General features: G+C 29.1%; 1 protein-coding gene across 4 annotated transcripts in view; it reads left to right on the top strand.

Moving 5' to 3' along the window:
- tup (LIM1_Isl and LIM2_Isl domain-containing protein tup) overlaps nucleotides 1-14,409 on the top strand; it is a 387,091-nt gene that overhangs the window by 154,540 nt on the left and 218,142 nt on the right. For all 4 annotated transcript variants that reach the window (XR_012755607.1, XR_012755608.1, XM_075359380.1 and 1 more), the window contains exon 2: nucleotides 13,394-13,583. Coding sequence is in view for 2 of the 4 variants with exons in the window: in XM_075359380.1 (XP_075215495.1) it covers nucleotides 13,394-13,583 (190 nt within the window). In the remaining 2 variants the exon portion in view is untranslated. The remainder of the gene's footprint in view (nucleotides 1-13,393; nucleotides 13,584-14,409) is intronic.

Here is a 14,409-nt window from a genome sequence, read left to right as displayed (position 1 = left end):
ATCCGGGAAATTTATGCCACCGTTTACCAAATTTTTGACGTAAAGCTTAATACTTACTCATTTTCAAGTTTTTACATATCTATTTTAAATATTAGTATTTTATATCTATACTATTATATAAAAATGGAGAAGGTCTTTGTTCGGAAAAAACTAAAAACTATACGATCAATCGCAACCAAATTTTTACCCGTGTGTTTTGGAGTAACTGAGAAGATTTTATAAAATACTTCATTTCGAAAAATCAACCGGTCGATCGCTTTCAAATTTTCAGGACATTCGTTCGTATTACACCACGGAAGGTTTTAAGCTACAAACCGAGTCTCTAGTTCCATTAAAGATTAAAATGGTAAAAATATTCATTATTTCTTCACCCCGAAGGAAGGTGAAGCAGTAAATTAAAGCTGTTCATTAGAGGAAAAAATTAATCCTTTTACTTCATTATTGTATTTCTGCCTCCATAGCAAAGAAATAAAATATGAATTTTTCGTCGTCAGAAGTATTAACATAGTTAATATTATTCTGTATTTTGTAATTAATTTAGTTTTTTTCAGGTTTTTATAAATTTTGAATATTTTAATTGTTATTTATCAGCATTATTCTGACAATCATGAGGATAACGAACAGTAGCGGGTCCAGAGGGCGGGGTAGACGGGAAAGGCGACCGAAGCGAGCCTTACGGGAGTTCACGGGGACGTCCCTCTGCAACACGGGAATGGCGAGGGAAGAAAGCAAATTCTGCGGCCCTGGATTTTTTCCCGAGGCCCCAGGAGGCTCCGAGGAGCCCCTAGTTTGGTTCCGGGGTTCGCTTAGGCCCTAAGGGTCCAGGATCTGGCTAGATGGGTCGGCGGACTATATATATATATATATATATATATATATATGCCATCTTATCATTAAAAAATAATGTAATCTAATATTTTCAATCCTAGTGCCCGCTGTTTTTTCTTTTTTATCCAGATGTAGATGAGTATATTTAAATTCTAATTACGTGTGTAACTATTGTTAGTTTAGTTTATATCTACTGCTAATTTAATTTTAAATAATAATAACAAGCATATCTTTCTTTAGATACTTAATAGTTTTATACGAGGTTTTATTTATGATAAGTTACGAGCATATACGTAACTTTATAAACGGCTAATCTACTCTTTTTATCGTAGTTAAATGATCCTTGCGCATGCAACGTTGCGAATATAAAAATTTCCCGTCTACCTTTGCAGGCAGGCGATCCGAATATTTTTATGTGTTATCTTTTACTAATATTCTGGAAAACCGTTGAATTTCTCGAATACGATCATTTTTAAATTAAAACTGTAAACTTATCCCTGTTTTTATATTATCAAGGTTAAATCCTTGTTGAAAATAATAGTCGCTTTTGTTAAAAAAACCTGCAATATCTATCTCTATCAAACCGGACGTACAACTGAACACGACATTCCGGCTTTACGAGAAAGAACTGCATAATATTTCCGTTACTATTTAAAAAAATTACCGAATCGTTTAATAAATCTTTTCATTAATTTATTTAAAATTAAATTCAAAAATGTTATTTTAAAAATAATATTACTTTGACGACGAATTTTTAAGTAAAACCGTTAACTTTTTTTAAAAAAAAACTCAAAATTTTGTGTATCTATTCACTTTGTACAAATATAAATATAGAGTTGGTCTCAAATAATTTTTAATAATGCCTTCGGAATTTTGGGTTATTTTGCAATTATTTTTTTATTTATTATAATTACCTTAACGTATCTTATTTTTTTTATATTTTGAATTAAATATGGACTTTATCATACCTATTTTTTATTTTTTAATTAGTGTGTATTTTGTGATATAACTCCTTCCGGTTTCCCTCGACCAGCCAGGCAAACGCTTGAGTAGTACCTTTTTCATCCGCGGAATCGAATATCTACTCGTTTTTGACAGGATTAATGTAATGTAGTATTTATTATGCGCCTGTTAGAATAAAAAATTTATTTACATATACGGTAAAGTAAAAAGAATTTTGTTTTTGACAGTAAAAGTAGAAAAATGAACGATAGGATAAAGTTATTAAAATCAGATCGATGCACGGAACGAGATCCTTTGAACAGAATAGAAATGTTTCTTCCCCATCGACTGAAGATTTAGGATTATTATCGATAATAATAATTGTAAGGGTTACTTCTTCAATATTTTGTTTTTTATTTGAGCGCTTTCGTAGCGATCACTAATTCATCGGATTCAAATAAAAAACTTACGTTAAAAATTAACGTAGAAAAAAAGTACGTTTCATCTTTTCTTTTAAAGACCGTTTATTTATCGACAAAAGATGAAACCTACTTTTTTCTATTTTAATCTTTAACGTAAAACGTTTTTTATTTGAATCCGATGATGTAGTGATCTCTACGAAAGCGCCCGAATAAAAAAACAGAATATTAAAATAGGAACTGTTACAATTTTTATTATTGTTAATAATTTGTTATTATATTTCTACGAAGCTAAATTGCAAATTGATTAACAGTGAATTTAAAACTTTTTAACAAATTAATTACATCCAGTTACTGTCAATGTTTTTACTTTTGCATGATCAGAAGCGTTTTATTTTTACCTATTTTAAATATATATATATAATTATTCATATATAATAATTTAATTATATATAATTTAATTAAAACAACACTTTTAAATGTTAAAATTACTGAAAGGTTAACATTATCTGCTGCTATAATACAATATGTTGACGTAAAATGAATTTTTTTTTTTACCGTAGTTTGAATATATCCGCATTTAAATATTATAAATTAAACGTATTATTTCCATAATCCAATCGGCATATTTACTTTAAACTACATATTTAATTAATTAATTTCTCATTTTCATGATGTAGTAGTTGAATCTCAGTCTTTCATTCCTGGTAAGGACCAAGTTTTGAATACGCTACGAAATTCTCATTTAGCATTCCAACGAATTAGCTTAACGTTTATACTGCGATCATCTATATATGAATGGAAAAACATTTTCATGAAGTTTTATTCGATAGAAAAGTATTAAATATGAAGAAAAAATGTAGTCGAGAAGTAAAGATTAATTTCATAAATAATTGTATTTTGGAACTTATCAGATGAAGCGTAATATGGAAATATTTTAATTTAAAAAATTAAGTGAAAATTTTATAAAAATGAAATGTCTATAGGCATTTTTCTCTCGTAAAAATAATCAAAAAAATTCATAAAAATTTATATCTAAAATTTCTTCGTTTTCGAGTGACGGTTAATGAAAAGTTTCTGCTTTAAAAATTAAATAATCTATACTAAAATTCGACGAACAGAATTTATTAAGCAAAATTAGAGGTTTTATTTGAAAGCTTGCACAAAAAAATTTGAAAAAATGAATCCTAGAATTTATCTCAAATGGTTTCCAAGAAAATTATCGTAAACCTAAAACTTAAGAGTTGAAAATATCATTTTTTTGATGTATCAAAGAATTTCTTAATTTATTTTGAAGTTTTCTTGTCTTTCGTTTTCTATAAAAGTAGATTTTTAAAAAAATATTAGGTTTTTTATCGACTAATTTTATAACATTTCTCCACAAAACTTTTCTTTGTAATTTTATTTGGTTTCTGGCAATTTAAGAAATTAAAATTACTCCAAACCAACGTGTTTTTCCCCTATTCCAATCTTTTGTTTTATTAGAATTCTCAAAACTACTAGAGACACAGTTATAGGCTATTTTTCCAATTTTTAACTAATAAAGATCGCATGTAAACCCGCTAATGTTGGTCCGTAATTTGTTTTATAACATTATTTAACATTTCGGGTGAAATTTTTAGCTAGCCGTAACTAAACTAGTTACGGTTAGTAACTAGTTTATTCCTAAATGTCTGGAAAACTTTATTTTCCAGACACATAGGTCTGGAAAATAAAGTATAAAGTGTATTTTTTTCATTATTTTGATTACGTAAATATTCCTATAACGTACGGCAGAAGCTTCCTTAAACAGTCTATGTCAAAGAATAGGTTGTTGACCGAAGGTAGTATAATGCAACCTAAAAATTGCTTACGTTCCGAATTTATTAAGTTATTATTATTATTATTTATTTTCATATAAGTAAAGATTCAACATATTTTTGTATTTTTTAATAGATAAAAATTCTTTTGTATCCCACAAACTTACGTTTATGTAAGGCTCTTTAAGGAGATAAAATTAAAAAAAAATTATGAAAATTCCAAACATATATGAGTGTCGAACGTTTTAATGAAGATATTTTATTAAATTGAAATTAAGGAAAATAGAAAAATTAAACGTCTAGAATTCGATTCGGATTGCGATCCTAATGGAAGAAAAGAATCGAAAGAGATTTAAGTATGTAACCTGAACCCTTTTTTAAAATTTTATTACGAATGTGTGTAATGTAAAAACCATTAAATGTGTAAATTTTCCCTTTATATAGAATAAAATGAAGTACGGTTTAGCAAATAGGGGTGAAATCTAAATAAAAAACCTGTGTTAAGAATATCTTCGAACATTACCGCTACGTAGTTTTTGTATCTAAAAGGTAAACCAAATAATGACGGTAATAATAGGGATAATCTTAGTAATAACAAAGGTTTTACTGTACAAAATCTTTTAGACAGTATGTAACGGTTTCTTTTTACCTTTTTCTTTTTCCTGTTTAGCCTCCGTTAACTACCGTTCAGATAATACGTCAGAGAAAGAATGAAGATGATGTGTATGAGTGTAAATGAAGTGTAATTTTGTACGGTCTCAGGTAGACCGTTACTGAGGTGTGTAGTTAATTCAAACCTGACCGTCAAAGAACACCGGTATCCACGATCTAGTATTCAAATCCATGTAAAAATAACTGACTTTACTAGGACCTGAACGCTGGAATTCTCGATTTCCAATCAACTGATTTGGGAAGATGCCTTCACCATTACACCAACTCGGTGGGTGATTTTTTTTTTTACCTAATAAGAATATAACAGCATGTCGAATTTTATACGAATTTGAATATTTGATCGTGGATACCGGTGTTCTTAGGTGGTTGGGTTTCAATTAACCACACACCTCAGGAACGGTCTACCTGAGACCGTACAAAATTACACTTTATTTATATTCATACATATCATCTTCTGAATTAATACCTTACATGGTTCCAGAGGTCAGACAGAAAAGAAAGTAAATTATGCTGAATTAAAAAAGATTGAAAATAAAAATTCAAAAGAGTTACTTTAGCAATAAAAATTTTTTGTTATTTATTCAACAGATTTGAAGGATATGAAGAAAATTGAAAAAAACGTATTCGGGTCGTTTTAAAAGATTGTTTGTGCCTAAAGTACCGTTTGAAGAAATCTATTTTGTCGAATTTATTCTCCATTTTATTTTGTATTAATTGAAAACGGAAACGGTATTAGAAAGGAAACGGTACTTTTAAGCTGTTTTTAAGATTAAAGTATTAATTATAATCGCGTCTAACTCTATTAGCTTCAGTAATCGGAAGTATCCTACAACAGGCTGTGCCTTTACAAACAAGAATTATGTGTATTAAATAACAAAATTGGTTTTTATATTTTTAAAAGCCCACCAAACAGGGATCCAGCAGATAACTCGTCGTTTGCAAATCGATTGTTTAACAGCCGATTTTTGAAGTCGAAGGTTCTGAAGTCGAATCCTAGTAGATGTTAGTCGCTTTTATACGAGTTTGCATACTTGACGGCGAATAAAGGTGTACATTTATAGTCGGAATCAATTAACGACACCTCTCAGGAACGGGCGTCTGGGTCTGTACGTGACTACACCTCGTTTACATGTCGTACATTTAATCCTCATTTCGTCGGGCCGTGGTACCTTATTGCTTAGTAGTTGGAACAGATTTCAGTGTTGTAAAACCTAAGATATTCTTACAAGTTTATAATAAATAAAATACTAAATCGTAACCGAAGATTGATTATAGGTACGTAAAATTTGAATCGTAAAATAAATTTTATTTTAAATAATTCGTGAGCCCGAATGTGATACGAGTTAATCTATAAAAGATCTTCGTTTTGCATGCGGTTTATAACTCAAAAACTGTTTAACCGATTTCGCTGAAAATTTCAAAATTTATTTTTTATAAATTTTGTTACGGTCGTAAAAGACAATCTCCGTTTTGTGTGTTCCCTGCCTTGGAAAATCCATGTTTTTCTCACGGTCTGTTATAGGTTGTACGTTCCCGTGTAAGAAAAACTAGCGATTAGATATGCCCAAATGGAATCGCCAATTACATCGTAGTATATCGCAGAGCGTTACAATGATTTTCATATGTTTAATTGAAATACAATTATGATTGTACATTTTATTATTTTTGTATATAATTTGTCAAATATAGTACAAAATGTATTTAATTCGTACTCTCGAATTTAGCAGTAGCGAAGCGTTGCCGGGTAAGCTAGTAATATACAAGTAATAACGATTTAAATAATTTTAAATTTACTTTTTACAACACTACATACCAGTAAAAATCAAACCTTAAAATCTTTAGTAAATTTTTATATATAAGTTATGTCATCGGTAAATTTAAAATATAGTTTAAAAAAATGTTTTGCAACACCGTATTAAAATAAATAGCGTGTAACGTAGTCCCCTTGAAGTAAGCCGACTCTGGATTAAAATAAAAGTTTTCTGATAATATTTTTTTTTTTACAAAATAATTTTTGAACTATTATCTTAAAGATAAGAAAATTCCTTAATTATGAAAAAAAATTGTTAGTTTTAGAGTGTTTTTTTGTTGTAAATTTATAATAATTTTTTTATCGATTTTTATTAAATAAGCAATAGCGTATTAAGTATAAATAATTACTCGATATAATTAATACAACACGATAACCGAACCAGAATAAATCATCTTTGTCTTTTCAAACTGAAAGCGTATATACGAGTAATAATTATTCGTTACTTCGACCGATGTTACCGAGTTTTTGTCTTCTTTTATTTTTTATACGCATATATTGTCGTGCAGTCTTCCGAGTTATATGAATGTACGGTAATAACGATAGGAAGGGGAAAGGTTACATAAGGCTAGTTTTTGATGGAATGCAGGACGGTTGGAGGGGAGTATAACGACCGAGACGCTATTGGTCGACCGAGATACCTTCCCCTCCTGGCCTTTTATCTGTCCAATCCTGCCGCGGGGTGGGATTGAAATTTAAATCGGTTTAGGGTTACATCATTGTGCCGTAGAAAATATTACCGAGATATCATCGGTCTCTTGTTAGGCGGTAAGCCGCCGGCTGTTTTTTCTCTTTTTCTTGTCTCATTATGTTCGTAATACCTCCGCTAAAAACATTCACATCGTGCGGTCAATCTTTTCTCGTTTTAACTGAAATATAATATTGTGTTTTACATAGCTTCAAAACAACTATCCGATTCTTTTTCTTACCATTTATTTATCTATAATTTATTTTAAAACGTTTTGTTATAATATACAGTCTTTTTTTTTTATTAACGAAAAAATTAAAACGCATTTGGCAGGCCATCCTAGACGTATTTTCATTCCAGCTTTTTTAAGTCTTATCTATACGAGTTAGAAGAATTATTCGTCTTAATATATTTCTATTCGAATACGAAATCTCTTATTTTCTATTTATATCTTTAAAATACTAACTTTTCCTTCAATTTCCTTTTTTGTCGTCGATTATATTTAGAAGAAAATAATTTAAAAAAATATTTTTTATATTTGATTATAACGCACAAAAATAAGCCGTTTAAATTTTAAAAACGAAACGAATCGTTAACGACATAGTTTTCTTTTGTCTGAAACATTTCCATATTCTTAAAGGGTTCGCTCTTTATTCCAAGCCGTCTCCGGTTAATCTGTAACTTTTTATAAAATTTTGAAAAATAAAATTCTTTATTTTGCGGATATCTTTTAAATGGTTTTTAAAAATACGAAGAAAAAGAAATCACAGTCGAATCTTTAGGCAGAAAATTGCTATAGGGGCTTTATAAATACTAATTTTGTATTTTTTATTATTTAGTAGAGTTCGATAAGTAATTCGCGAGAATTATTTTAAAAAAGTATTAAAATAAGATTTAACTCTTAAGTATTAATATTTATTTATACGTGTAATCTTTTTTCTTTTGATTTTTTTACTCGTTCCGATTTCAAACGATATTTGGTTTAAATGTATTTTATAAACCTACTCTAATTTTCAAATTTTTAAATTTAAATTAAAATAATTTTAAGTACTTCTTTTAAACATTTAAGTCGCCTAAAGAAAAAACGTTTAAAAAAAATATTTTTTAAAAATATTCTTCCAAAATTGTTTAACGCTTTACTTAACAAAGATAAAAATAAACTTTAAAAAAATTTCATAACAAGCTAAGGAGTGACTGGGCTTTACAGAATATTTTTAAAAACAATTTATAGAGGATTAGATAAATTTTCACTTATTTTTAGATGTATGAGGTCAAAGCTTTGATTCTATAATATACGAGCATATTATTTAGATTACTTATACTCGGTATAATATTCATCCCATTCTTTAGGATGTTAAATAGGTCGGTAAATTACGTAGACATTAATAAGATTTATATTTACAATGAAATAAAAAAAAAAAAATGATAATAGAAAAAAACGCACATTTCATTCTTTTTTTTAATATTTAAAGATCTTTTCAAATAAAAGTATTCTTTTATTTTTAGTTAATTAAAAAGATTTCAGTTATTACACAAACTACGTTTTAATAAAAAACTAAAACGAATTTGAAATTATTCATATCTGAAATTAACAAACCCTTTGATATCGAAAGATTGTTATGATTTTTTTTTTAACTCACCGGTTATTTTTATACTTTAATTTCACATTTAGAATCAATACTTCGGTACTATGTGCTAAAAAAAATGTTATAAATGTAAGCGCTAAGTTCATGATATTCAAGAAAATTAATATATGTAATTTAAATTACAATGTGGTCTTCTTAAAAAAAAAAAAATGTAGTCATCCATAAATAAAATTAATCATTGTTCTCAAAAATAAAATGAAAGAATACCCGTAAGTGTGTATGTGCGTGTGTGTGTGTGTGTGTGTGTGTGTGGTCGTACATGCGCTGCGAATATATGTAATTGGATGGTCATAAGATCTCGATTGATTAAATCGATAAAGCGGCTACTTATACCGATATATGAATAATGATTATTTTAATTACGTGTTTTATAAAGAATGAAAGTTGAAATTTGATTCTATTAAAAAATTCACAGTCCGATAATTTTTTTACGAATGAATCTAAAAATATTTTAAGAGTTTCATTTCTTCTCGGATTGTTATCTTTGAAATGATTTCTTATATAAATGAATTATAAAATGACAATTAATTGCGATATAATTCCGGTAATATGGAATACTTAAAAAAATTGTTAAAATGTATAAAATAAATTAACAATAAATAATTTTTTAATTTTTTTACCCGAATATCGATATGAAGAAACCGTCTGTTTATCCGCAAATCATTTAAGTAACGCCCGTAGAATATTAGGAGTAAATGCGTAGAAAAAATATATCTAGTTATAAATACGCTATAGATTAATTTTTACCGAGTACAAAAAAGAATCAACAGATACGTATACTATTTTTATTTTTAATTAGAGATAATAATTAAAATATAACCGACTCTTGATTTGCCAGCTTTATTGTTAATAAAGTACTAGATTCCTTAAAAACACTTTTCGAACATTAAACGTGGAAAAATGAGATTTAGAAAACGCTTCTGACTGTAAACTATCTGTTTTATCGTTACGAGAATACCGTATCGCAAGCATCCGCGAAGCGACTCAAAGACTTCTAACAGAAAGAACAGGATTGTAACTAGCCGTTTTAGAGGACATCAAAAAACAAACATTTTTACTTAAAAACTTGGGCTTCGAAAGGGTCGGCCATTTAATGTTTTACACAATTAGTTTCTAAAGCGGTGTACTGTGTACTTATTAAACGACCGGTCGACAATGAAACGATAAAAAATATGGTAAAAAATTTAATGAAATTTGGTAAATGCTCTTACTTCAAACCGATCTGTTCTTCGGTACGATACCGCTAATCGGGATGTATTCTAACCGCTTTTAATAGCTTTTTTAAAAGTAGTATACGGCTCTCATTTTGGTTTATTACGTCAAATTCTGTATTTCAAAATGACATTTAAAATAATATCTCAGAACCGTTCAGTTTCCGTTTAAAATTATCGCGTCGGTGCGGTGATGTCATCCCGAAAAACAGATCGTTTTGGGATAGGTGCATTTAGTAAATTTCATTTTTTTTACGTTTAACTGTCGAAGAATTGTTTTTGGATTCCTACGCTTTAACAGATCCATATATTTCTTCTAGTCTTGCGGTTTCTTATTGAAATGCGCTACGTACAAATTATCTATTACGACACAAAATCTTTGTAATCGCTGACTTGACGAACAAAAGGAAAGAAATTAATAAATACCGTTGACGACATTAATTTTTTACTTAAAAGTGATTAATCCTGAAGTAATGCAAATAATTTATTTATATATCAAATAACGATGGGCAGACAAAAATCAAAATCACAATCCAGGGTTAGCTCTTATGTAAAATATTTTCTAATCGGTTTTTGAGAATTTTACAGTTAACATTACTATCCGTTTACCGTACCGTTTATTCGTATACAGTATGTTAGGCCGTTTAAAGAAAGCGAGTAAAAATTATTTCACTTCTTTGTTTCTGAAGAACCCGGCACGGAAGACTTATTATTTTAGAAAATAATTTATATGTTCATATCGCGTGCGTGATTACTTACTACGATTACGTTACTACGGCCATCGTCCATCTATAAAATCGGTATGCGAGAAATAAATATAAATTAAGGAAGTTTAACCTTTTAAACAGTTTACGTAGACCTTAGATTACTCTATCTACGTGTGATATTCTTACTTTTTATTTTACTTATATTTACGTCGCAATCCATTCAACAACTAGTAACCGATAAGCAACCCCTCTACGGCCCGATGAGATGACAGTGACGTGTAAATGAGGCGCGGGCTTGTATAGACTCAAAATGACTGTACCTATACTCACCGGGTTGGTCTAGTGGTCAACGCGTCTTCCCAAATCAGCTGATTTGGAAGTCGAGAGTTCCAGCGTTCAAATCCTAGTAAAGCCAGTTATTTTTTACACGGATTTGAATACTAGATCGTGGATACCGGTGTTCTTTAGCGGTCGGGTTTCAATAAACCACACATCTCAGGAACGGTCGAAGTGTACAAGACTACACTTCATTTACACTCGTACATATCATCCTCATTCATCCTCTAAAGAATTATCTAAACGATAGTTACCGGAGGCTAAACAGGAAAAAGAAAGAAAGAAAGACTGTACCTAAGACGTGTAGTTATTGAACCCCGACCGCCAAAGTACACCTGTCTAGGATTCAAATCCGTTTAAAAGCGACTAACTTTTACTTGGAAAAAAGGTTAGCTCTTTTATACGGTTTTGAATACTAAACGGTGGATACCGGTGTACTTTATAGTGTAAGGGTATAAAATTATTTTTTTTTATTTTGCTTGTTTAAAAATGAAAAATACTCGGCGCGTTGAAATAAGAAAGAATTGCCGAATATGACCTTTCAAAGTTTGTGTAGATACACATACGCATGTATATATGTCTTATTAATAATTAAACCGTTTCATTTACTTAAAATTATAAATTATGAATGAATAAAAGCACTACACAAACAATAGATTCGACTCAATTTTTTACGATTGCCGGGTAAAAATGTTTTTACGAAGAGAGGTTATATTGACTCGTTTGATATAGTTATCTAGTAATAAAATTTATTGAAATTCTGTACGTTATTATTATCCTAGAAAAATATTATTACTTCCTTGTACGAAGTAAAGGAAGTATTGTGATCGCGAAAAATATCGGTGTTCAGATTTCATGTCCTTTTTTTAACTTTTTTTTACTTTCCTGTACGAAGTAAAGGAAATATCCATTTTGACTAATTCCGGCGTGACGTCTGTACGTACGTTTGTATGTACGTGTGTATGTATCTCACGTAACTCAAAAACGATTAGCCGTAGGATGTTGAAATTTCGTATTTAGTACTGTTGTAACGTTTAGTTGTGCACCTCTCTTTTTGATCGCAATCGAAATTAAAATTTTAATTAATGAAGTATTTGGATCGTAAAGAGAAGGCACATCGGTTCGAATCTGACTTCATCTGCTTTTTTTTTTAATTTTTTTCTTTTTTTTTTCTTTTGTTTTAATTTAAATATATTTCTTTAATAATTATTAATCTGTTATTGCTAAAATATTTTATAATAAATAATAATTCAATGATAAAAAAAAACATGGTATGGTAAAACAACTGATTATTTAATATTAGTTGAAAATTATAATTTAGAATCGTATTATTTTTGGATTTTCTTTGCAAATTTTTATAAAAATTATATATTTATTTTAAAAAAATATTTATTTGACAGAAAAATAAAATAAATTTTTGAATTGTATTCAATTTAAAGTAATTGTTGAATTTTTTTTCATTTGTGCGTAATGTACACAAGATTTCTGGTGTGTATTTCAGATTTGTGGTGTGTCGTGTAAATAAAAGTTAATAATTAAACTATTCCGTTTAGTTAACTCCTGTATACCAGTTACAAATATTAATTTGGACCTTACGGTGTACAATAATCAATTTTTATTATTGGATTATTTTGTAAACAGTTTATTTAAAGAGTAATCAAGGACCTTTTACTCTAACCTAATATTTCAGATAGGATTGTTAAATTAATAATTGTACAATTATTTGGTGTTAATAAAAACTAATATTTTAGCAATCGTGTAATTGTCCACTCTTAATAAATAATTAGAGGATCGTATCTCACTTTCAAATGAAATAAGTTTAAATGACGTGCAGCAAAAATGTGTATATGTAATTTAATGTAATTTAATAAACGTACAAGGAACTAATGTGGTGTCCACATCAGACTTTCTTTTTTTAAATTATTTACGGGTAGATAAATTCTAAATTCGTTTAATCGTTAGGCTCATACGAATATTATTTCAGGTGATGATTTGGTATTTAACAGAATGAATATGGTGCGTATTCATTCTGTGACAAATACTGTGATAAATACTGTACCGATGAAAAAATTAACTCGCGGTTTTTGAAATCTTAAATATTAAGAACGTAACTGTAGTCTGAAAATAAAATCAAATATTATAAATTATAATAGACTAGTTTCTTTTTACGCGTTAATTAAATTATAATAATTTTTATTTATAAATATAAAAATAAAATTTAAATAAAACAATAACTGTGATTTATGTAACGTTTTTCATGGATTTTGTTATCGACTATCTTCTAATAAATTCTTAAAAATACAAGTAATTCACGCATATTTATTTTTTGTTACAGAGAAAAGGCGGCTGAGTTTATGTGTCGGGTGCGGTGCCCAAATACATGATCAGTATATTCTGAGGGTAGCCCCGGATTTGGAATGGCATGCTGCCTGCCTAAAGTGCGCCGAATGTCATCAGTTTTTAGATGAAACGTGTACATGTTTTGTACGCGATGGCAAAACGTATTGCAAAAGAGACTATGTGAGGTGAGTTAATAATTTTGAAAGATAATAATTATAAATGTATTTAAAGTTGTGTGTGTGTGCGCGCGCAAGTTATCAGCCAGTTGGTTTAGCACTTATTAACCCTAATCTACCTACGTGTATGGTTGAAAGTTAAAGCCCGCTAATATATATATATATTTTTTTATTTAATAGAATCATAATATTTATTTTCATTTAAATATTTTTTACTACGTAACGTCAGCGGTTTTATGTGGGAATATGATATAAGAATTTATTCTTGAAAAAAAAAGCAATCTTATTCAGGATTCAAACTGGAAATCTACCGAATGAAAGTAAAGCACGCTATCACTCCGCCATATCCATCGAATAATCTTGTATATGTTTGATTTGCAAAAAAAAAAAATAGTTTATAATTATGTTCTGTTATAAAGGAATGAACTACCTAACTTTACCCGATAGATACCTCATTCCGCATTAATTTTCTGAACGGCTAACGAGTGAGTAGAAAACGGGGTTCCCAAAAAAATCACTCCACCAGTAAACCGGTTTTTTAACGTTTCCGATCCTTAGCGAAGATCTAGAGAACGTAGAATACGATGTTTGAGGAAAATATCAAAGAAAAGAAGAGGATAGATCTACGTCAAAGCGATTTTGAAACAAACTGAACTGCGTAAATCAAAGGAGGGGGTCAAAAATTCTTCAAGCGGCAGGTATGTAATCCATTCTCGATAAATATAGTAAAATTTATTAAGAATCGGAGCAGTGCATACCGAAAAAAGATTTTGCGTCGATCGGCTCGAGTAAACGTCATAAAAAATCGATTATATTTCAACTACTACAGTCTAGT

Source organism: Lycorma delicatula, chromosome 3 (assembly GCF_047948215.1).
Source record: "Lycorma delicatula isolate Av1 chromosome 3, ASM4794821v1, whole genome shotgun sequence".
NCBI classification, from domain to species: Eukaryota; Metazoa; Arthropoda; class Insecta; order Hemiptera; family Fulgoridae; genus Lycorma; species Lycorma delicatula.
The sequence above is the reverse complement of the archived record's forward strand: the minus strand, read 5'-3'. Positions and strand labels throughout refer to the sequence as shown.